A 24,304-nucleotide genomic window follows, 5' to 3' on the forward strand; every position below is an offset into this window, starting at 1 on the left:
CTGTGTCTGTAACTTTTCTGCCTTGACTAAAGGATTGGAACAAGCTCCTGTATTATAGAAGATCTGCATGGCTTCAGACAAATGCTGCAAGGCACTTGGAACACATGTTGTATTTGAGAGTGAAGGACAAAGAGATGAATGTATTTATGATTGTACATATAACTCTTTCAGTAAATTTTTGGAAAAAATGCATTAAGACTTATTTGTTTACATATGCCCTCTCCCTCATAATACCTTCTTAATGAGAATGCTTATTCAACACGTAGGAGGTACTTCCACAGCAATGGTATTGTAGCCTCCCCTGCACTTGCATGCCAACAGCATCTCTGCTGTCATATGAGTAGGTGATGCTGAGGAAGAGCTGGGGCAGGAACCAAATCTGTTCAGTAGTTGAACTACTCTTCTACTGCCTGTAAAATGCTGGTTTATAGAAAAAGGGAGGGTTTTGCATGCTAAATATTGAAAAATGTATTTTCTTCTACATAGGTTGACAAAAGATAGTGAGAACCCAATTTAGTTAGCTTGGGCCTACTCCAGTGTGGGGTGTCCGAAGCTCCTCATTATGTGGGAACCTGCAAATCACATTTCTTTCTTGCATCCACCTCCTTCAGCAGCCGGACTAGTGGGACAGCCAGGACCCCTGCAGGTCCAGCTGGAAGCCACCTGCCTGGGAGGCAGGATGGGGCCAGCATCACAGAGGGAGCAGTTCACGGCTCGGACACCTCTCTAGCAGCCCTGCCCCTCACTGGCTCATGCCGTAAGGCAAATCACCCCAGAAAAGAGGGCTCTTCAAGCTTCATTAAGCAGGCTCGGCACCTACGACGCACCTCAGGGGGACTGACCTTCAGGCGTGGGCACAGAGCTGAGATAAAACAATGACCCACTTCACACCTGGGGTACCTTGCCCTCTGCATGCCTGGTCATGTCCCTGTGGGTGCGGACCTTCGTACCTGCAAAATGCCTCCACCTAAGCTGTATTAGCGACAGGAGAAGAGGACATAGCGTTAAGCTCCACCAGGGGAGGTATAGGTTGGGAATTAGGAGGAATTTCTTCACAGAAAAGGTGGATAGACACTGGGATGGGATGCCCGGGGAGGCTAAAGGACCGTGGCACCCAGTGCCGAGGCCGGGCTGTCACGGCGCTGACGGGGCTCGGAGTTAAAATCCCACTGTTTCCGTGATTCCGTCCGAGTTCACTGCACTGAAAAGCTCTTCATAGGCTTTTACCCTCTGACTTGTTCGTCCTCTCATGGTAAATCCATAGGCAAGGATTTATTTTTTTATCTTTCTCACAATGATCGCGGGGGCCGCATCTGTCACTTCTTACGGGGGCTGCCCCGAGCCGCCGGGCAGCTGAAGGTCCCCACGCCTCCTCCGCTCCGGGTGCTGTGGGGCCGGGCAGCTACCGCAGGCTATCACAGAGCTTGCAGGAGAGCGATTTATTCCCAAACACGCTCATAGGCGCCGGTTCCCGTTCCCGTGCGGGCCGCGCGGGGCCACTGCCACCCTCTCCCTGAGGGACACCGTGTGCTCCGGTAATAGCGCTCCGCCGCGGCCGCCGCGCCCGGAACTCCGCTCGCAGCCGCTGTTTCCGGGAGGGTGACTCCGCAACGGACTGGCCTGTGCGGGCACACGTGGGCCGGGCGGCAGGGCCGGGGGACAGCGTCCGACCCCAGGGACAGCGTCCGACCCGAGGGACAGCACCCGGCCCGGACAGACAGTGCAGGGCCGGAGGGACAGCATCGGACCGGCAGGACCGGGGCCCACGGCACGGCACAGGTGTGTGGTGGGTGCTCGTGGGGAGCGGCCCCGCGGCAGGAGCCCTTGGCGAGCCGAGGGCCCGCGGTGTGCCCGGCAGCTCTCCGCCGCGGGGCCGCCGGCGCTGGGCCGCACCGCCGGGGCACTGCCGGGTCTGCCCGGTGCCCGCGGCCCTGGGCCGGGAGTGCAGGGCCCGGGGCTGCCCTGCGCCGGGCAGGCCGTGAATGAGCTCTGGGTCCGATAGTTCTGCCGCTGGTGTGGTGTGTACACGTGCCCTGTGCTAACTGTGCTCTCTTCCCTGCCAGCTGCCGCCGGTGTCACACGGAGGAACTGGGAATCTCTTACTGGTTGTAAACAACTGTTGAACGAGTAAGATGGAGGAAAAAGAGAAGAAAAAGCATCGTGCGAAGCACAGCGGGCCAAAGGCAGAGAAGAAAAGAAAACGTTATCTCAATGACCTGGGAATAGGAGAGGAGGAGAATGCACGGAAGAGAAACCCCAAAGCCTTTACAGTCCAGTCCGCTGTGCGGATGGCCAGGACTTTCCATCGGTGAGAAGTGGGAACTGGCTCTGGAGTGTGCAGAGGCCGCTGGAGGGGTGGGAGTTGCCTGGGCTTTCTTTGTTACTCTGTGTAGAAAGACACAGACTGTGATTTTCACTGGTGAGTTCATCATTCACGTTGTCGTTTACGTGTGTGTCAGAAGTGAGGGGCTTTGTGCATCTCTGTTACACTGTACACTGTGTTAATCAATAGAAAAACTGATCAGATCCTTAGACTCAGTGGGAGTTCCTGGTATCTGTGCTTATGCTCAACCTTTGTGTTCAAGCTTTTGCAAATAGTAAAGACTTTCAGATAGTAAATGTCACTGTCCATGATGTTCCTGTGTTTATTTATTACAAATTTCTTCTCAGAACTCAGGATCTGAAGACTAAAAAGCATCATATTCCCGTGGTTGACCGGACTCCTTTGGAGCCACCTCCCGTGGTGGTGGTTGTGGTCGGCCCTCCCAAGGTTGGGAAGAGCACTGTAATTAAATGTCTCATTAAGAACTTCACAAGGCAAAAGCTGGTTGAAATCCGGGGTCCCGTTACAATTGTTTCAGGTGAGAACAAAGATAGGAGTAATGGGAATGCTTCTTCTGTACTCCTTGTCTTTGAGAGCTGGGATGTGTTCATGTTCTCATAATTTTTGGTCATTTTGAAGGAATAATTTGGATGTGTGATCTGGCATACATACAGTAAAAGAAAATCTGATAACTTTAAATTTAAAAATTATATTTTGGCAGAATTATAAATGGGTAAAAACAGACACTTCCACAGTGATGCGTGTTGGATGATTTACATGCTAGACCAGAATCTGAGTCCCAGATACCCTGAGGAACTTCAGGAATGTGACCTGAAAAGAAAACTGTACAAATTGGTTTGCTCCCTCTGTTTCAGTTTATGATGCTTAATTCTGTTTTCAGGTAAAAAACGCCGGCTGACCATTATTGAATGTGGATGTGACATTAACACAATGATTGACCTGGCTAAAGTTGCTGATTTGGTAAGTTAACAATGGAGTGTGATTTCTACTATAATTTGTATTGAAAATACTAGTTTTGATTGGACTGCACTGGTGTCTGTTTTCTCTACACATTTTTTGCTATTAAAGGCAAAAGTGTCTTTGGTGTCAAAGAGAACAAGAGCTGAGCTCTTTGACACAGCTAATGTTCTGGAACAACCCTGGGGCTTCTCTCATCTTGGGGGTGGGGGAAAATAAAGTGTCTGTGTGTGGTGCTGGGGAGGATGTGAGAGAAGGGAAATGCTGGAGAGCTTCATTGCTAACGCAGCTGGTAAACTTTTAGTGGAAGATGTTATAACAAGACAAGGCGACACAGTGACTTCTCATTATGGGGTTTGGTTAAACCATATAAAATCTGAAAATGATTTTTAGTCAAGAAGTTTTCAACTAATGTTCAAAGTAGAAATATGTATTAGTTTACTTGTTGTTTTTTTAATGGACTCTGAGGTCTCCATCTGTGAAGAATGTCAGGTAGTAATGCAACTAATTTCAGTGGAATGTGGTCACTGATGTAATTTACTTGCAGCTTTTGGATAAAGAGATTACCATTGACTGATCCTGGGGATCCAGTGCATGATCCATTTGTTTAGAATTTTACTTTGCATGTGGATTTGCAGTATAATATTCACAGCTGACTAGGTGTTGGGATCCTTGTCTAAGTATTAACTATATAAATATCTGAACACATGTATACACTGATCTAGATGTTCTTCTACTTTTATGTTTTCTGCTGAATGAGGGAGATGGACCAAACAGTACAAATACTTCTGCTCCCATATTTGCTGGATGTTTCAGATTCCGTGTGCACTTGGTAGTGCTGAAAATCTGTTTGGATTTATTAGTAGGGGGCTGAGATGTCAGTGCTTGAAGATCTGTCATCAGTTCCTGTATGCTTTAAGTTCTTTATCATTAAGACCCTAAACCAACTTTGGTTCCATTCTCACATGACTGTTGGCTGCTGTTTCCCTGTGTCAGTGCATTTTAGTGATGTGTAACAGCAATTGCAACGAGGGAAAAAAATTGGTTTCATTTTACTGAGAGATTTGGCCTTAGTGGCATTAATGTATCCAAGGCACAGATATAAGAGTTCTATTAATTTTCTAAGATGTTCCTGAAAATCTTGGAAGATAATCAGTTTTGCATGTTTTAAATTCAGCAGGTAAACACTTGTTCAGATCTTATTATAATACTGAATGTTGTTGCATTCCTAGGGCATCTAGAACATCTTTAGTAGCCAAGTCCCATGCTTCAAATAAAAAGCCAAAGTTTATTTTCAGAGTATATGAAAATAAAGTTCAGAACCCTCTTTAAAATTTTGGTTCCTGCGAAACTTAAGAGTTTAAAGGTGTGAAATTAGCTCCTGTGGGTGCTGTGGTATTGCTGTAGTGAAATGTGAATATTGTGTTTACAGGTTCTAATGCTCATTGATGCCAGCTTTGGATTTGAGATGGAGACATTTGAATTCCTAAACATTTGCCAGGTACATGGCTTTCCCAAAATTATGGGAGTTCTAACCCACTTGGACACATTCAAAAACAACAAACAATTAAAGAAGACTAAAAAGAAGTTAAAGCACAGATTCTGGACTGAAGTGTATCCGGTATGATATTTAACATTAATTTTTTTCATATATTTTGCTTTATGGAAGCTAAATTAAAAGTGGGTCAATACTTCAGTGTTTATTATGTTCTTACGTCTTTTAAATAGGTCAGTGAATGATGTTGATACTGTATCAGATTGTTTCATCTTTCTTCTGTTTGCTAAAATACTTGTGTGATAACTCTCTATCCCCGTGTGATAAGCTGCTAAATTTGCTCCTGGGTGTGTTATGCAGGTGCTGTGCAGGGGGAATCTGCTTGTGGGTCTGTTTGAGGTCTTGAGGATGTGAATAGTTTTCTGTTGAGATTTAGGGGACAGTTTGCATGTTGAAGTAAACTGGTTAGTTTGATCTTTCAGAGCCAATTGTAATGAGAAATTTTCAATTAAGATTTACAAATTAGAATTGCATTACTGTTTTTTTTTGTTGTTGTTGTTGTTAGTTTTATGGCTATTAAATTGATTTTCTTACGTTTTTATGTCTTTTTAATGTGTTTAGGGTGCTAAGTTGTTTTATTTGTCTGGGATGGTTCATGGAGAATATCAAAAGCAGGAAATTCACAATTTGGGGCGTTTTATCTCGGTTATGAAATTCCGGCCTCTCACTTGGCAAACGTCTCACCCGTATGTTCTTGCAGACAGGTGTGTGTTTTTCTCTCTGTTCTTCATTCTCAGCGTAGGTAGCACCTCGTTGTTTTTCAAAGCTGTGCTTTTAGCCCTCAGCTCTGTGTGTGATGGGTGTTTGGTGTTCCCTCAGTGGCTTTGGGAAGGCGCCTCTGCAGGTTTGTGCCATTCAGTTTTCACTTGTGTCAGATCACACCTCTGGTATATTGTAAATGCTTTTGAAACACAGGATAGCTAAAATAATCATGCCTCCTGGTGATTATGGTGAATTTCTGTGGAAAAGAAACAGCATTCTAGTGATTAAACAACAGCTGGTGAATTAGTCCTGAGTTCCCTGGAATTTCCCTTCTGCTCCATCTCCCTGTGTAGCATTTGATTCACAGTTTCTTTGGAAAGTAATCTTGATGGCAGCTGTGCCTGCTTGAGAAGTTACCTCAACTTTCATATTTTATTGCCAGAATGCTTACAGCTGTGGCTAAACTCCCACAACAAACCAAGGTGCCTTGAATGAGCCTCTTTAGCTCTAATTCTTCAGGAAAAATTGTCAGAGAGGTAGATGAGCAACGTGCAGAGTCCTACAAAACACAAAAAGCAAAGAGAGGGAAAATGCAACCCCCACATTCTGTAGTTTTTCAGTAACATTGTTTCAGGTTGCTGTAAGTGTAGCAGTTTCATGATTGTTGGGTCAGCTTTAAGCTGATTTGCAGCCGGGTTGTGTCCCCCGTTCTCTTCCTTGGCTCTGTGTGCCTTCCATGTGCAGTGTAGAAAGGAGTCACCCCCTCCTTTCCCTGCAAACAGCCACTCTTTCTTCTGTGGTAGCTTTTGTGCTGCTCACCACCATTGTTAGTGAAAAGAAGGTGGTGTGTGGCTGCAGGGAATGTGACATTCAGCCGTTTGCTTTCTAATGGTGGAATTGATTAGAGGAGGGCTGTGTGTGCAAAGCCGATAAAGAGTCGTTAAAATGCGCTAAGAAAGCAGTACCTGTTCAGTGAAGGGTCAGTAAACCTTCTGGGAATTTGTTGAACATAATTATACAACTTCTGAAATACAAACCTAAAATGTTTTTAGGAGATCATTTTTTCCATTAGTTTTTTCTTTCTTATGATAATTCAGTTTTGATTATTAGAGTCTGCAGATCATGCTGTGGCAGTAGTGATGCTCTCTTTTCTTAAATCATCTTTTCTCAAAAGTTACCATTGGGACTCTGGATATTTTAACTGTTATTTTAATTGTTGAGTAGAATGGAAGAGCTGACAAACCCAGAGGATGTTCGAATCAATCCCAAATGTGACAGGAAGATATCACTGTACGGATATCTGAGAGGAGCACACCTGAAAAACAAAAGTCAAATTCATATGCCAGGTAATTTATCAGAGTCTTAGAACTCTTTCTGTACTGATCTGTAATAAACAACACAGCTGAATTTATCTCTATCTTTAAAGTATATTATACAACAGATTTTTCACCTTTCTAACCTGTTATATTTTTGAGTTTTTTTCATAATGCATGTTTTTGTGAAAATAAATCTTGTAATTAGTTTTGTTTTTAATTGTGCAGTTTTGTTTTTAATTGTGCAGTACTGATAAGCACATTATTTATGGTATTTAAAGTTTTTCAAAGGTGTATCACTTTGTAAGGTGCTGAAAATGTAAAACCTGCATTTACATACATGAAAAGTAAATTTGAATTATGTAAATTAGAAAATTATGTAATATATTTCTTATGGTCAGAATTGAATAATTTAATATTTAAAGTGAATGATTAAAAAGTTTAAATTAAGAAATAATGTAATAATGAATTTACAGACCTACTCTGAAAAGTAAGTTGCTGTCTTTGTCATTTGAAAACAAGCAAAGAAACAAAGCTTTGCAGGATTCTGGTGAATTTATGTATATTTCTCTAAGTTCAGTGGTAAGGCAGAGAAATGGGATGTTTGGTACAGAGCTGTTGATGGATCATTAATTGCATCACTGTTTGAGTTTGGTTCGTTTGTTTTTCCTTTTTCTTTTCTTGGGCGGGAGAGGGTGGGTTTTGAATCTCTTCACGGTGAATTGCACAATTTTCATAATCAAAACGCTGTGCAGACTTTGTTTCCTTTTGTGTGTCCCCTCAGGTGTGGGAGACTTCACTGTAAGTGATGTGAGTTTCCTGCCAGACCCCTGTGCTCTCCCTGAGCAGCAGAAGAAGCGTTCCCTAAACGAGAAGGAGAAGCTCGTCTATGCTCCTCTTTCAGGAGTTGGGGGTATTGTGTATGATAAAGATGCTGTTTACATTGACCTTGGTGGAAGCCATGCTCATGAAAAAGAAGAGGTAAAAGAGCGCTGCTGGTGATTTGAATACTCTTAGAAAACGTAGTTTTTATCCTTAAAGCCAAAATAAGTGATTTAAAATAAGCTTCTTTAAAATAATCAATCCTTATCTATCCATAGTGGGTAATTAGTTCTTTTCTCCTTCAGGGATTTTAGTGGAGGGATGTTTCTATTATCTGTTACTGTACAAAATTTTGGAAGATCAGTTAATATTAAGTACCTAAAGTTTATGTAATAATTTCCCAAATATTGACCTAAGATTTATGAAATCTCCTGATGCTGGACAGTTACCACTCTTATTTTGCAGAGCATGGTGATTGCTGGGAGAAGAGTAAGGATTTGACTGGTCAAAGGGAGGAAAAAAAATATTTGCCTACAAACAAATTGAATTCAGTTTGGTGTTTTTTTTTTTTTGCTTGTATTGTGCTAAAGGTTAAAATGCCTTTGGGTCTATGATAATGTGTTTGCTGGTATTTACTGTAGTGGTTGCATATTTTGAAGGAGTCCCTCTTTAATTTTTCTTGGGTTGGTATTGTAGATAATCTTGAAATTGGAAGAACAGAAGGGAGACCTTGCTATTCTATTCTGAGAAAACATTTCTTTAAAATGTTCTGCAGTTTTCTCTTGTGTATGCATATTTCTGCTGGTTTTGACTGATAGCTGTCATTAGATATTTCTTTATTCAACTTAACTGAACAGTGAAAAATCCTGTCGTTCCAGGAGGAAGTGAGGCCAAATCATGAACTTGTCCAGAGCCTCATCTCCACACACTCAGCCATTGATGTTAAGATGGCATCAAGCAAGGTCTCTCTCTTCATGGACTCTGCACCCTTGGCTTCAGAAGATGTAGGACAAGAGTAAGTTTTGAATGCTGGGCAGTGTTAGAACATGAATGAATCTCTTAATTTCAGGCTCTAATTTAGGAAAAATTCTCAATTGAGCACAGCTAGTAAACTGACATACTGTCTGATTCTTCCTCTTCTGAGATTACTCATATGCCACAGTCTATTTTGGGATGGAAGTAATTGGTACTAGAAAGTTTTGCAAGCTGTGTAGTCCTGCCTTCCAGGAATTTCTCGCTGATACAAGTAACATTTCTGTTTTAATTCATTCCATGGAAAATGAAGAAATTTCTTGGAATTATTTTTGGCTATAACAGTCAATATTCTTGAATAAAGAGACATTAGAGACTGCCAGTGCCTTTCTAATGGTCTACATAACTTCACTTTGCTTGAAAAAAATTTGTAGAACTGTTTAAAAATATTAACACGAGGCTTCATTCTTTCATTGAAGTTTTCCTGTACTTTACCATCTTACCCTAAATGTGGTGTTTGGGAAAACAGGTTTGTGATGCCAAAGGAAGAGAGGCAAGTGGATTTGAAGACTGGAAGAGTTCGTCGGAAGGCCGTGTTTGAAGACGACGAGAAGGAAAATGATGATGTAGCAAGTGATGAGGAAGATGACCAAGAAGAAGATGATGAAGAAGCAGCAGTGTCTGAAGATGGAAGTGATGGTGATGATGAAAGTGATGCTGAGGAAGAAAATGACAGAGTGCCCCTACGGGAAGGGGTCGCAGTTAGGAGAGCCAAGCGCCTGAAAACAGAGGTGGCTCAGGAAGAGGCTGTGAATGAGCTACCAGCGTTTGCAGACAGTGATGATGATCTGGAGATGAGCTCTGAAGAAGAAGGAGAAACTGCCCCTGAAGACAGTGAGATGGAGGAAGAGGAGGAAGATGAGGAAGAGGAGGAGGGAGACATAAAAAGGACCTGTGAAGATGAAAGCTCAGATAGTGAATTTGAGGCTGCAAATAAAAGAGCTGAATCTAAGCAGTACGATATAAATAGTGAACGTACAGAAACCAAATCACAAATCTCAGAGCACAGTCCCAAAAGAAAAGCGGTGCTCACTACAGATTCAGGAAACTGTACTGCAGAAGAGGCATCAGAATCTGAGGATGAGAACTCTTCCCTTGAAGAGGGTGATGAAGAAGGAGGATCACATGAGGAATTAGAAGCTGAAGAGTCAAATAGGAATGGATTTCAGGAGCGCCAAGCAAAGAAAGCTGATAGCGTTAGGCAGACTAAACTTAAAAGTGTGGATATTGAAGATGATGATGTGGAGAATCTGCTGAGAGAGGAAGAGGAGTATGAAGAAAAAATAGATCTTTCTGCTGACACAACAGGTAGACTATAACTGTTTAAATTTTGCTGTCCACTTTAATTGTATTAATTGTTAAAGGATATAATTAGTAAATACTCCATAATGTTGCCTGTCATATATATACGTATGTGTGTGTGTATTTATATATAATTCTTAGGTAGCAAAACTTCAAGCTAGGAAAGCTTGAAATACTTGCTGTCAGGCCTTTCATTTACATTGTAGTATGCAATGTCAGATTTCCTTCCTCTAAAACAGAGGTGATTTGTTTTATAAACAAAATTCCATTCATTTTGCATGTGCTTCTTTAGTCTTTACAGCTATGTGTGTAAAACCAATTGTGATGCTCTATCACATCTTGAAAGACTAAAACATGTTTGGGGGAATGTTACTAAAATGCACTGACTGCTTATTGAGTACTGGAACAGATATCTCCATCTTTGGAGATGCCCAAAAGCCATCCTGACATGGTGCTGTGCAAGCTGCCTTAGGTGAGGCTGCTTGAGCAGTGGAGCAGGACATGGAGACCTGCAGAAATCCTTCCCAACCTCAAGCTTTCTGTGGGTCTGTGAAGAAGACATGTGTCATCATAAACATGATCAAATCTGTTACTGTGGTTCGTAAGTTTTTAAAATTCTATCTTAAAAAAAAATTAGTGGTATAATTTGTTACCCACAGTTTAGGTTTCTGTGTAAATATGGAGTGTGAGGAAAAGAAACTGTGGGTTGTGTCTACACTTCTTAAGCCTCTTGTCATGTCCTTAAGTTATTATTGTAATTTCTGATCCTTGTTCTTTTTTGGAGACAGAATGTGAATTTTTTCCCTTTTCAGGTGCACTGAAATGGAAAGAGGACCTGACACAGAAGGCAGCTGAGGCTTTTCTAAGACAGCAGCGATCAACCCCCAATCTTCGTAAACTTGTGTATGGAACAGGTACAGATCTGTTTGGAAACTTGTCTCAATATATGGTGACTTTTAGCTGTTACCAAGTTTTCAAGTCTGAATATTTGAGTATTGTCTTTTGGTGGGAGGCTTGAGGAGAGTTAATTGACTTTTTAATTGCTGATACTCATTTTCACTAACTGTAATAAGAAGTCAGTTTTTAATTTTCCCATAAAAAGCATTTTGAGTTCATTTTCCAGACTACTCAGTTGTTACTCATGTTTTCTGGTACAGTTATTTCTTCTAAATGTTTAAGGTTTGGTCATTTGTGTAATCAGCTGATAGATAGGATGCAAACCCATTGTGTAATTGTGTTTCATAAAGGGATGTTGTCTGTTGGCTGGTTTCAGGAATTTCTGTCTCACAGTGACTGTGGAAGGGTCTCTTAGTCATAGCTTAGTATTAGGTGTTTGTCAAGGAAAAAATTGCTGGCTTAAAGGAAAGAGAAAATTGCTGTTTATGTAATTTGTCCTTTTTAATTCACTTTCCCAGTGGTTGACTGAGTGTACAAATCTCATTGTGCAGAACCTTTGTAGAACATGATGAGAATTTGGCTTTTGTAAACCTTCCACAGTGCAGGTGTGGGAAGACTTTCTGACAAGATTATCCAGTCTGATATTCTTGATTTACAGGCAAGCTTAGTGTCCTTCCTGTTCACAGTTTGCTATTGTTCCAGTTTGTCACATTGAACAATCATCCTCTGTCTACTTGTTGGGCAATATATTTTTAGATAATTCCAGTTATGAAAACCTTTTTCTTCAGGCTTTTACATTTAGAATTGTTCCAGCTTGGTTCTTTTATTTCCTCAAACTGCTGCAGCTGCTGGGAAACATAAGGAGAGAGGTGGTTAATGAATTTCATGCATGTACTGTGGGGGAAGTCATCACATTCTCTGTGTTTGGTTTAGCTGTCGAGGATGAGGACCAGGAGAGCGAGGATGCAGATGATGAACTCGGAGGTTTGTTCCGTGTCAGCCGTCCGGACAAAGCGTCCAAACAGAAGGCCAATGCTCTTGACTGCTCCAAATTTCTGGTAGAAAAGCCGCAAGATTGGGATTTAGAAGAGGTGATGCCATTGGATAATTGCTTCTGCATATCCTGCCTGGTTCTGTCCTGGCTGTGTCTCATAAAGTAGGACTGAATTGTCACTGGAACAGACCTGTGGGAGCCATGGCCACAGTCTCTTAGATTCTGCCACTTGCTCTCACTCTAAGTAACAGATTCCAAAGTTTGTTCTTACAGTAAATCAATTTAATGCTCACTTGAATATTTGGTGGATAATAGTTTGTTCTTTATTTACCAAAAAGTAAAAAGCAGGGGAGACCAATGCAAAAATACAATGTAGGGTAGAGATTTTAGTAGTGCAAAGACCTTTGGGCAAGCTGTAAACTGGGTTCACAATCCTGCTTTTGGGGAGGCATTGTGTAGTTTTGGTTGTGTTGATGTGGAGCTGCTTGTGAGAATTGTGTCTGAGGTGGGGGAGTGGGGAATGTCTTGGGGAACATTTCTGTTGATGATAAGCTACAGCTGAGCAAGGCAATGACACTTGTTTTGCAGGTTATGAGCAGCATTCGAGACTGCTTTGTAACTGGAAAGTGGGAGGATGATAAAGATGCAGCAAAGCTGTTGGAGGAAGATGGTATGTGTAACACCTATAAAAATGATTCATGTATACAGGATTTTAAAGAAAAGTATGGCTTTTTAGTTATGTATATAGAATATTTTACCTTAGTGCTATACTTGCGGTTTTTTTCAAATGCAGTATGTAATTTCAAATAGAATATGTAATTTCAAATAGAATATGTAATTTAAATTACAAAATGGAGTCCTTAGTCTCAGCACTTGGACATGCCAGCTTTGAATTATGTGTCTGAGTTGATCTGTTCATCATATATGGTTTATTCTTCTGGATAGTCATGGTAGAAATAAACAGAAAATATTTCTTGGGAAGACAAATTTGCCATTCACATTTGGTTGAAAAGCGAGATCTACTTTCAGATATTTTGGAAGTGTTTTTGTTTTGTTTGTTTGTTTTGAAATAGGAAATACTTAAAATTTAATAATGTGACTGAATCTTAGGTGCATAATGATCTATAAGCATATGTTTTTAACCTAAAAACTGTCAGCTATATTTAATTTAACTTTTTAAAATTAAACATAGGAGCTCAATTGCTTTGCTGGTGTCTTGTGTCGTTAGAGTGCAAACTAATGTATTGGGAGTCCTTTGGGATGATCTAAACTTTTTTTACGTTTTTTAAATCATAAGGCTGTTGAAAGGATAAAGGAGGAGCCAGTTGAGTTTAGTTGGGAATTTTCAGCTGAAGCTGTATAGAGAGCAGAACAAATGTATAAAACCTGATGGGAATCAAAAATATTTGGACTGAACCTAATCTCCACAGCAGTGCTGAGAGATGCACAGTACTGAACACATGAGAGATGATGTGCAGAATGGTTAACTAACATGTCCTGGGTGCTCATTGTTGCAGAAGAGCTGTATGGAGATTTTGAGGATCTGGAAACTGGGGTTGTGCACAAAGGAAAGGCTGCTGCTGGAGAAGAGCAGGTTTGATCTGCATTTTTATGTTCTTTAGCAACGTAAGGGTGAGCTTCTTGTCAAGTGTTAGGCATCCTGTATAATAAATTCAGTGTTCATAGAACTAATAGGAGAGAAATTAGTGGGAACAAGAAAGAAAAGGTATGTGTATTGCTGACTTTATCTAGAGTGGCATGTTTTTTAGCTTGAGCCTGAATTTTTGTTTATAGTTAATTATGTAGAAGGCACCTCACTTATTTAACAGTAGGTGTCAGGCTTAATCAAGAGCTGGAGGATGTGGAGGCATGACAGAAGTATTTTAAAACCAAATGTAATCATAACTGTTTGTACTATGTAATCTCATCTGATGCAGAAGATTATAGCACTCTGTTTAAACACAACAAATTGTGGAAACTTGACACAGTTTCCTAGTTCATTCCTCTTATCTGCATAAAGGAGGTTGGTGGAAGCAATTTTATGCTGTGGCTTGGGCATCTTCCAAGAACAGAGCTGTAGTTGTCTGTGACAGTACAAACTGAAAAAAATCAATTTCTTTTTGGACTGAGCAATTTGATGGCTTTGCATTTCGTTCTAAAATTGAGGGTAATGGCATAATTTTGGCAGATTTCAAATGGTGTGTGTACAAACTTCCTCCTCGCAGGTCTCTAAGAGTCCTGCCTATCAGCACAGCATTGCTCAATGCTATCAACAATTACTGCTTTTCCCACCTGTATTATATATGCTTGTATTAGCTGTAGAATAACAGGAAGGTCAGTTCTAGGGTCTGTTCCCTTATGTTAAAATAGTGTTAGTCAAAAAAACTTTGTCAGTGAAAAGGAATATGATTAGATCATGAGGTCTTTTGGTCCTTGCTGAAGTTGTCTTCTTGTATGAATAGCTTACTAACCTCTCTCAAATAGAAATGTTTTTCAAGTGTCTAATAATTGGCACAATAAAAAAGTACTGTTTAATGATATCTATGGAAGTATTGTCTAATATCTATCACACTGTTGATCAGAATGAGTTGTTTTCAGTGTACCATTTTACATGTTTGACAATGTTGATTAGTCTGGAAGTGAAGAAGAGGAGGAGGAAGATGAAAAGATGTCCAAACCAGAACCTGAGGAGGAGGAAAAGAAAAAGGAGCGCATGGACAAGAAAAGGAAACTTAAAGAAATGTTTGATGCAGAATATGATGAAGGGGACGCCACATACTTTGATGATCTTAAAGAAGAAATGCATAAACAGGCACAGGTACACTCTCCTAATTTGACAGTTTATCTGGCTGTATGTCTTCAAAAATACTCCTCAGGGTTTGCCCCCAGAAGGTTTTTTCCTGGAGACACAGGTGATGTTCAGGAGGTATTTCAGAAAGTACACACAAAGAAATACAAGATTGTGAGGGTTTTTTTATGTTTTAACTTTTTGATTCTATTGTCTGGAAAGGAAAACAAGCCAAACAAATGAAAGCTTAATTCAAACTGAGTGCAATATTTAACCATACTTTGAATCACTGAGTAAGCCAGGATGTATCAACTGCTTAAAAAGTTTTTAAATAAAAAAGTCATCCTTTTATATATAGGAAGGTGAAAATCTTCCTCATATTAATTTCTGCCATATATTTTCCTGGTATTATTTTTAGTGTGATTTTTTTGCAGTGTTATTAATGGATAAGTAAATTCCCTGTGACAGTCGTTTTCATCCAACTGTGAAGTTATTTTGAGGAAAAAGTAATTAATGATCATTGCTCTGTACATGTGGTAGAAGTCCTCAGTATCCAGAATATGAGGTGTTGATTTTGTTCCAGGCCTTTGGTTTTTTACGTAAGAGCTTGTAAGTTTCAAAGCAGCTTCCTATTTTGACTGACTTGGGAGAACACTGCATTACATTGTTAATAACTTCACTGTCTTGTCTTCTGACAAAATTTTGCCCTTAATAGTTGTTAAATTAATCCTTACCTGCTTGTATTAGCCTCTGTCACAAAGGATAATGCAAGCTCTGGTATGCTGATGTACTGAGAGCACTTCAAGGGTAAAGAAGGACATTCCAGTGAAACAATCAGTGTCTTATGGGTAGCTAAACATCAGGAGCTAGAACAGGAGGGTTAGGCTTCTGTTATTCATGAGGATATCTTCTTAAATATTTGCACAATATCTACATTCTTATCATATGGTACAGAGGCTTTTGATGATGTACAGTGTGAGGATGCACAAAAGTATTTTTAAGCTGCTGAGTAAGATCGGAGCGCAGCATCCTTATAAAGTGACACCTTAAAGATCAGGACATTAACTTTAAAAGGTACTTGGGCTCCTAAATCAAAAAATGTACTTTTGAAAGTTGTATCTTTAAAATCCAGAGTCGCCATAGTGAAAGGTGTATCAGAAGTCAGTCATTTGCTTCTCCTGGGTACTGTTTTACAAGTAGACTAACAGCCCCAGTTGGGATCTCAAATTGGAAGGGCTTTGTGGTGGTAGAGATCTTCCTCTGAATAAAAAGTCATAAAACCTATTAGATCTTACCCAGAAAGGTTTATATAAATGTTGGCATGTTTTAAATAGAACCGGCCCTTCAAGAACTTGTTGTTAATACTTGACTTTTGTGAAACACATGGTGGCTTTCTCTTTGTCACACAGCTTAATCGAGCAGAGTTTGAAGATCAAGATGATGAGACCAGAGTGCAGTATGAGGGATTCAGGCCTGGGATGTATGTTCGAATAGAGATTGAGAATGTGCCCTGTGAATTTGTCCTGAATTTTGATCCTCATTACCCTATCATCTTGGGGGGTCTAGGCAACAGTGAAGGAAATGTCGGCTATGTACAGGTACGTAGCCAAAGGGCTGAGTGCATTTTTACAGGTGTGCTTCAGGGTGTCTGAAGGGAGTTACTGCTTTCTGTGTACTGAAAATACAGTAAACACAGAGAGAAACTTCCATCCTTGTCTCCTCAACAGGGGATTTGCTTTTGACACAAAGTGTAATTCTCCAGTAGCAGATCCTGGATCTTTACAGGCTTAATTGGATAACCAGAAAAGGTTACTGTTGTTTAATGTTCAGCTGCAGAGGTGTCTCAGGACTGAGGTCTGATACTGTGATTGCTAAATTGCAAACATTTATTGTACTCTGACCTTCATGATCTATATACAAGTGACTACAGAAAAGTTACTAGCACATATATGTATTTTTAATATAATTCTTGCTTGTATGCATACACACTTGACTTCAGGGTGAGTGAAATATTGATTGATCTTCCCAGTCAACCTAATGTTGGTGACACTGTTTGAAGATAGAAAATGATAAAACTTAGTGTATAAAAAATCCTAGTGTGGATAGAAGTTGCTTTTAATCACTCCTGAAGAATGAAGGTTTCAGAACGACTGTTGCCAGGTTGTGCAGTAGCATGGTTCGCCTTCTCTCACCAGCTGCGCCTGAAGAAGCACCGGTGGTACAAGAAGATCCTGAAGACGCGCGATCCCCTGATCCTGTCGCTGGGCTGGCGGCGCTTCCAGACCATCCCCATGTTCTACATGGAGGACCACAACGGGCGGCACCGGCTGCTCAAGTACACCCCACAGCACATGCACTGCGGGGCCGCCTTCTGGGGTGAGCACGGCTGGGACGCCTCGCCACTGATAAAGCCTCCGGCTCCGCGGCTTTTGGGACGGGAGGTCCTCTGGGACTGCCCCGTGGAGCAAAAATAGAATGCCAAACAGGACGGGAAAACAGGCATTTTATGTCTAATATTTGTGGATTATTCAAATGATTTGTGAATTGCTTGGCTTTTAGTCAAATTGTGAGCCTACTGCTAAGTTGTAGCATATCAAAGAGGAACCTGATTTGTGTGCAGATAGACTTTGCACACATTATGGGCCCAGCCCTTGCATGAGTAACTTCTTGTTAACCATTCTTTTATGGGGCTTTAAATGTGAGCAATAGTTTGAATGCTTTAAACTTTCGGTTTTCTTCATTGAGTATATTTGTCATATATTTTTAAGCTTTTGGAATTTAAATAGGGGCTAGATGTTGTGTAGTAAAACTTTCTGGAAGTTTTAAAATTTGATTTTCTTTTAGGGCCCATCACTCCTCAGGGGACAGGATTTTTGGCAGTTCAGTCTGTCAGTGGCACAACGGTAGGTTTGTTACCACAGAATGTTGATTAATGCTTTCTATGGATATTTGGGCAAAATATATATATTTTAGGAAGAAGATTTACATTATGATAAAGCAGTGTAGTGTAGGAACTAAGAAAGTAGCTGGACTCAAGAAGCTTTTGAAAGGTATATTATGTTGAGGTGGGAAACTGTATGGAGAGGATTTTTTTTTTACACACAAATTTCAGGAAGAAATTGTTTACTGTGAGGGTGGTGAGGCTCTGGCACAGGTTGCCCAGAGAAGTTGTAGATGCCCCATCCTGGGAAGGATTCAAGGCCAGATTGTGTGGAGAGTTGTGAGCAGCCTGGTCTAGTGGAAGGTGCCCATGGCAGAGGTATTGGAAGGTGGTGATCTCTGAGGTCCCTTCAAAACCAAACCATTCCATAATTCCAGTTTAAATAGTGTTAACGTGGTATTTATCAGATATGATCTTCATTAGATATATGTTAATCAAAAAGTAGGTTCATGTTTGGAGACAGTTAGTAACAAAAGCTTTGCATGGCATTGTAATGAGCCTGACAGTAATCAGAGTGATGATTATTATCCTCTTCCTAAAATACGCCTTCAAGTGCTGTTGCACCATTGTCTTTTTACACGTTTTAGAAGGCTATTTTCATCGTGTGTCCCTTGCATAAGATAGTATCTTAGAGCAGTGCACGAAGCATTTCTCCTTTGAGACTTTCTGTCTGAGTAAGACTCACTTCATAAAGAGAACATAGTGAGGTAGATCACAAGGACTTTTAGATTGTTTCCAAGGTAATTAGAATGGCAGTTCTGGAAATCTCATTAGTGAATGGTAGGAATGTTATGTCAGCAGCACCTCAACTAGTGTCTGCACTAGTCAATCTGCATTTTTCATGCTATGGTGCTTCTGTCAAGGTTAGAAATCCTGAATCTTAAAAGTGAAATGTGGAGTGCCAGGTGCCCCACAGCACCCTTCTCTCTAAGTTGGAAAGATACTTATTCAATGAGCGGACTGTTTAGTGGATGAAGAGTTGGTTGAAAGGCCACGTCTGGAGAGTAGTGATCAACAGCTCAGTGTCCTGATGACAGGTGGTGTCCCTCAGGGCTCTGTACTGGGACCAGCACTGTTTGATCAGCACTGACCATCAGTGACACAGGCAGGCTGCAGGCACCACCAAGCTGAGTGGTGTGGTTGATGTGTCTGAGGAATGGGATGCTGTCCACGGGAACCTTGAGCAGTGATCCTGGGGGAACCCCATAAGGTTCAACAAGTGCAAGGTCCCACACCAGACCTGGGGCAACCCCTGGTGTCAAGACAGATCATGCAGTGAGGGGATTGAGAGCAGCCCCTGCTGAGAAGCACTTGGGGATTGTGGTGGACAAGAGGCTGGACATGCTGTGGTCGTGTGAACTTGCAGCCTAGAGAACAAATCACATCCTGGGCTGCAGCAAGAGCAGCGCCAGCAGCAGAGAAAGGGAGAGGGTTCTGCTGCTCTGCTCTGCTCTGGTGAGACCCCAGCTGGAGTACCATGCCCAGCCTTGGGGCCCTCAGCACAGCGAAGAGAGGGACCTGTTGGAGCAGGTCCAGAGGACAGTTACAAAGATGATTGGAAGGATGGAGCACCTCTCCCAGGAGGAAAGGATGAGAGAGTTGGGGTTCATCATGGAGGAGAGAAAGCTCTGGGGAGACCTCATTGCCACCTTTCAGAACATAAAAGGGGTTTAAAAGAAATATCACGATAAACTTACCAGGGTCTGCTGTGATAGGACAAGGGGAAATGGTTTAAAATTAAAAGGGTTGATTTAGACTAGATATGAAGAAGAAGTTTTTTATAACAAGGGTGGTAAAACATGACCAGATTGATAAGAGGGTTGTGGATGCCTCGTCCCTGGAAGTATTCTGAGTCAGACTGCATGGGGCTCTGAGCAGCCTGATCTATTGGAATATGTCCCTGCTCATGTCAGGGGAGTGGGACCTTTAGAAGTCATCTATATCACCTTCCAATCCAAACTGTTTTATGATTCTGTGATTCTAAATGGTGAAACTGTTGGAGAAATACACATTCTTCATCTTTCATCTCTGATGTTTCAGCCTGACTTCCGGATTGCTGCGACAGGAGTTGTGCTCGATTTAGATAAATCCATAACTATTGTAAAGAAATTAAAGCTAACCGGTTTTCCATTCAAAATTTTTAAGAACACTTGTTTTATTAAGGTAAGTTCATAGGTATGTATACTGTAAAACAAGATGTGCTGATTTTAGAAAGGAATGCAACCTGGGATTGTCTTTCCTGAGGCAGAAGTTCTCAGTTATTGTTGAATGCTGTTCTGGATCTCAGGAGCTACTTGTGGTTTTTTGACAATGCTGCCTTTCCATGTGATCTCTAAAGAATATGAAGCCAAAGAATATGAATTGTTAACCACACAAAACTTCTGGAACAGTCTCCTGGTTCACATTCAGTGTGATTTTTATTTTCCTTCCCACCCACTTCTTCCTTCCTAAAACTCACTGATCAGCAGTGGCAGACACCTTTGAAGGATGCAAATCTCTTCCTGGTGGGTATCAGTCTGATCCCACCAAATTTCAGCTCTGGAGTCAAAGGAGACCTCTAGCAGCACTTAGGGCTTCTCAGTTACAGAAGTGTTTGGGGTAAGAAGTGTTGCAGAAGTGAATGCTCACTGACCTTCCTGATGGGCTTAGCTGGGCTTTCAGGCTCAGGGGGAGCTTAGGTTATTCTGCATTTGAGGCAGCAAGCAGCTAAGCAGTGATCCCAGCAATGAAGCACTCAAGTATTTGCACTGGGCATAGACAGATTTTTTTCCTTGCTTTTCTTGTGATACATAGAAGAAGTACAAACCTTCAAGAACTATTGTATTAGAATCTCAGAACTAGCAACTTAAGGCAGCTTGCTTGCTTTTAAGGTATCCTGTGTTCCAGCAAATTAAAGGAGAACTGTAAAGCTTCTGTAGATATGTTCTGTTTTAAATATATATATTTAATGCTTAGAAACCTTGCCTATGATATATGACTAAGTAGATTGCTTTCAGCAGCTCACCTAAAGTCAACTCAGTGGGTTTTTGGTACCATCAGCACTCTTAGTCTAAAGGCAGTGCTTTGCTCCTCCTGTTTCTTTATAAGATATGCTTGTGGGAATTCTGTTTTTGTGGCCTTCATAGGTCACAGAGAGAGACTTGGCATCCTGAGTGATGGTGGGTGATTCACATTTTCAGGGCATGTTTAACTCCCAGCTGGAAGTGGCTAAGTTTGAAGGCGCGGCGATCCGCAGCGTGAGCGGTATCCGAGGGCAGATCAAAAAGGCCCTCCGGACTCCCGTGGGTGCTTTCAGAGCAACATTTGAAGACAAGCTGCTGATGAGTGGTAAGTTGCACGTTGCATGTAAGTTATCACACAACTTTCATCCTTCTTCACAGAGTGCAAAGCCGTGTCTCAGAATTCTGGGATCTGATAATTGAGATGTGAATTCATAGAATAAGAAATACCTTGTGAGATGCAGAGTGAAATTTAGAAGTATATTTTATGTTGGATTTCTTCCACTTATACTCTGAAGTCATATAGTATGCAGATGAAAAGGCTTGAGTTGAAGACATGTATCTTCAAGTATTTTAATGCTTTACACATCAGGGTTTTTGTGTTTTACACAACCTTTCTCCTTGAACATGATGAATTCAATTTAGTGGTACAATTGCTAGAAGGATACTATTCTGAGAAATTCAAGGACTGGCATTGTAACTCCAGTTAACTTTTTTCTGTAGCCTTTTGGGGAAGTTATGCAGAGGATCTCCCGTGTTTGCTGAGTATCACTGTGATGTTGAGAATATGAGTTTATACTTACTTGGGTTTATATGACCTGTTTTCCTAAACACACCGAAATCATGGGTAGTCCAAAATAAAAGCAAGTTAAGTCTTTTATAAAATAGGCAAAGGAAAAGAAAATTTGTTTTGTCGGTAATTATACAGGCACATCTACATATATGAATTCTGTTGCTTGTTCTTGAAGATGAACGATGAACAGGATGGTATTCAGCTGGCTGCTCTTCAGGATTGTGTGCTGTTCCTGCCTTTATGGGGTTTTGCATTGCTTTTACCATCAAAGCTGAAGACATTTGGTCTATATTCCAAACACAATGCTAGTGGTGTAGTATCTGTACTGTTCAGGCGATCTTTGCTTAGAGTGTAGATGTGATGAACTCTTTACATTTCATAGAGATGAGTAACATTCCCTTTTCTTTCAGATATTGTTTTCGTGAGGACTTGGTATCCCGTTTCTATCCCAACGTTTTATAACCCAGTAACATCCTTGCTGAAACCAGCAGGTGAGAAAGATACTTGGAGTGGGATGAAGACAACAGGCCAGCTGAGGTATGAGCGAGGCATCAAACTGAAACAAAACAAGGATTCTCTCTATAAGGTACATTTCTGTTTTGTTTTCTTTTGTTTTTAAAACCAGTCAGCAGTGTCTCAGACCTCTGCAAACTAAGAGCAGTATAAATACATGTTCATACACATGTATCAGACATATGTACATATGTATCAGACTGTGCCAGCACAGTCCCAGCATGAGATGGAAATAAAACATTTGAGAGCAGATTGTTGTGGTCAGTTAAAATTTATAAAGCAATCTGCAGGGTAGAAGTCTTCTCCAGAAGCTTATTGAGACTTCTGCTGTAGTAATTGGGGTGAACATACCATTTACAGTTCAGTCCAAGATGTCAGAGGACATTGTTTTTTTACTTTTGGTTTGGGTTTTTTTGTGGTTTGTTTGGTTTGGGGTGGTTTTTGAGGGGTGTCTATTTCTTTTTTTGGTTTGTGGTGTTTTGTGGGGTTTTTTTCTGCTGAAAGATGAAAAACTAAATAAAAGCTTTTTAATACCATGAGTCTCATATATGTTCTATATTCATTCTTTTAGCCTATTGTGAGGGAGAAGAGGCATTTCAATAAGCTCCACATTCCTAAAGCACTGCAGAAGGCACTGCCTTTTAAGAACAAACCTAAGAATCTTGAGAAGAAAGGCAAGACTCCTAAAGACCAGTGGAGACCAGCTGTTATCAGGGAGCCTCATGAAAAGAAGGTAATTATCACTTACTCTGAAACAAGGACTCCTGAAGGGTAAATGTGTTGTTTAAAGCTTTTCTAACTATGTTTTGGCACTTGAATCTACTGCTAATGCTAAAGATATATATATATTCCTAATGAAAAATGAGCACTTGTGATTAGTCCTGTTCCTGTTGGCACATAATATGTATATGGAACTGAGTGGATGGTGGCTATTTTTCAGACTGGTAAGTCTGGAGCCTAAGTATGACTTTTGTCCTTGTCACAGCCCTTGCAAGGTATTTCATTTGGATTTAGTGCTCTCATATTATGGGTGACTTAAATTGGCAGCTGCAGTTTTTTATTTGACTTGTCGTTGCCATGCATTATTAACACAGACAGGATTTGAAGCAAATACTCTGCTTCCAAAATTGAGAATTAGAGTGCTTGCAGAGGCAAGAAGATCCAAACTGCAGTTTAAGTGTTCTATAGTAGCAATTAGGCACAGCCTTTTAAGAGCTATCTAACCAAAATCAGTTCACAAAAATTAAAGCTTTGATTAACTTCCTAGCAGGATAAATAATTAAACCATTTTAGAAATTGGGTAACAGGTGCAGAGATAATTAGGAACTTGCCTTGACTCTAATTCATTATGCGTGTCTCTGCTGAGGTTACACTGTTTCTTGCTCACCAAAACTGAGCTGCCTGTGTACTGATTGTCTTATTTTCTGTTCTAGATATCAGCTCTACTCAGTGCTTTGAGTACAGTGAATAATTACAAGATAAGGAAAGCCAAAATAAAGCATCGGGAACAGCTTAAAGAATATCTCAAAGTTAAGCAGAAGGAGGATGAACAGAAATTCAAGAGGCAAAAGGAGGCTAAGAAAAAAGTCTATCGCATACTGGGACAAAGGGAGAAAAAGAGGCAGAAGTCAAGCTTGAAAGGATCTAGTAAAGGAGAGAAGAGTATGTAAACTTCCATCAGATTTCAGGCCAAATGAGGAAATAGGGTAGCTGTGCAATTTTCTCTTGAAGAAACAAAAAGGCCTTGGACTATACCAGATGTGCTTTCAAGAGATGAAAGAAATGCAAATATGACCTTACTCACACTCTTGAATACATTTGGTAATGTATATAAATAAGATGTAGAAGTATGAATTGTGGTTTTTATACAGGAGTAATCTGGAGGACTTTGTATTTCACTATATTTCTATGCATACTGCATAGTCTGCCTAGCCAATAAAGTATTTTAATGTCAATTACACAATATTGTTTCTTTGTGGTTTGTCTTAGTGAATTTCAGTGGAAGAAAACTCCCCTGAGAGTCTCCAAATACATTCCTTACTTTGAGCTTTTCTTAAAAGGTGTGAAGATCAACTGTTACTGGGTAGGAGTTTTGGAAATTCTTCATCTTTGATCAGAGAAGATCACTCTTGTGCTTAGATCATTTGCCACTGCATGAAGGCATCTCAGTTTTTTCCACTTCTCACTAGGTTATTAAGCAGCTCTTCAAAGTAGTGTTGAATACAGATCTTGTGTTGCTTGGCCACTTTTGGCACCCTGAGGCTGTTAGTAGATCCCTCACTGACTGCAGCTTACTGGGCAAAGGACATCAGACCTTTCCAAATGTGTGTAGCTCCTCTGTGATTTTCTGTG

General features: G+C 40.7%; 1 protein-coding gene across 1 annotated transcript; it reads left to right on the forward strand.

The window, feature by feature from the left end:
• The first annotated feature begins 1,696 nt into the window (after positions 1–1,696).
• On the forward strand, positions 1,697–23,915 carry BMS1 (BMS1 ribosome biogenesis factor). Its single transcript, XM_066324146.1, has 23 exons — positions 1,697–1,779; positions 2,064–2,308; positions 2,671–2,861; positions 3,225–3,304; positions 4,734–4,922; positions 5,418–5,560; positions 6,783–6,904; positions 7,656–7,852; positions 8,572–8,708; positions 9,195–10,033; positions 10,840–10,941; positions 11,858–12,015; positions 12,507–12,588; positions 13,436–13,512; positions 14,551–14,736; positions 16,116–16,304; positions 16,902–17,082; positions 17,551–17,609; positions 19,688–19,810; positions 20,827–20,974; positions 21,850–22,025; positions 22,524–22,685; positions 23,386–23,915. Exons 2-23 carry the CDS (start codon positions 2,133–2,135, stop codon positions 23,620–23,622), a joined length of 3,954 nt encoding a protein of 1,317 aa, XP_066180243.1. The 5' UTR covers positions 1,697–1,779; positions 2,064–2,132; the 3' UTR covers positions 23,623–23,915.
• Positions 23,916–24,304: the final 389 nt, after the last annotated feature.

This window comes from Sylvia atricapilla, chromosome 8, assembly GCF_009819655.1.
Source record: "Sylvia atricapilla isolate bSylAtr1 chromosome 8, bSylAtr1.pri, whole genome shotgun sequence".
In the NCBI taxonomy this organism is placed as follows: Eukaryota; Metazoa; Chordata; class Aves; order Passeriformes; family Sylviidae; genus Sylvia; species Sylvia atricapilla.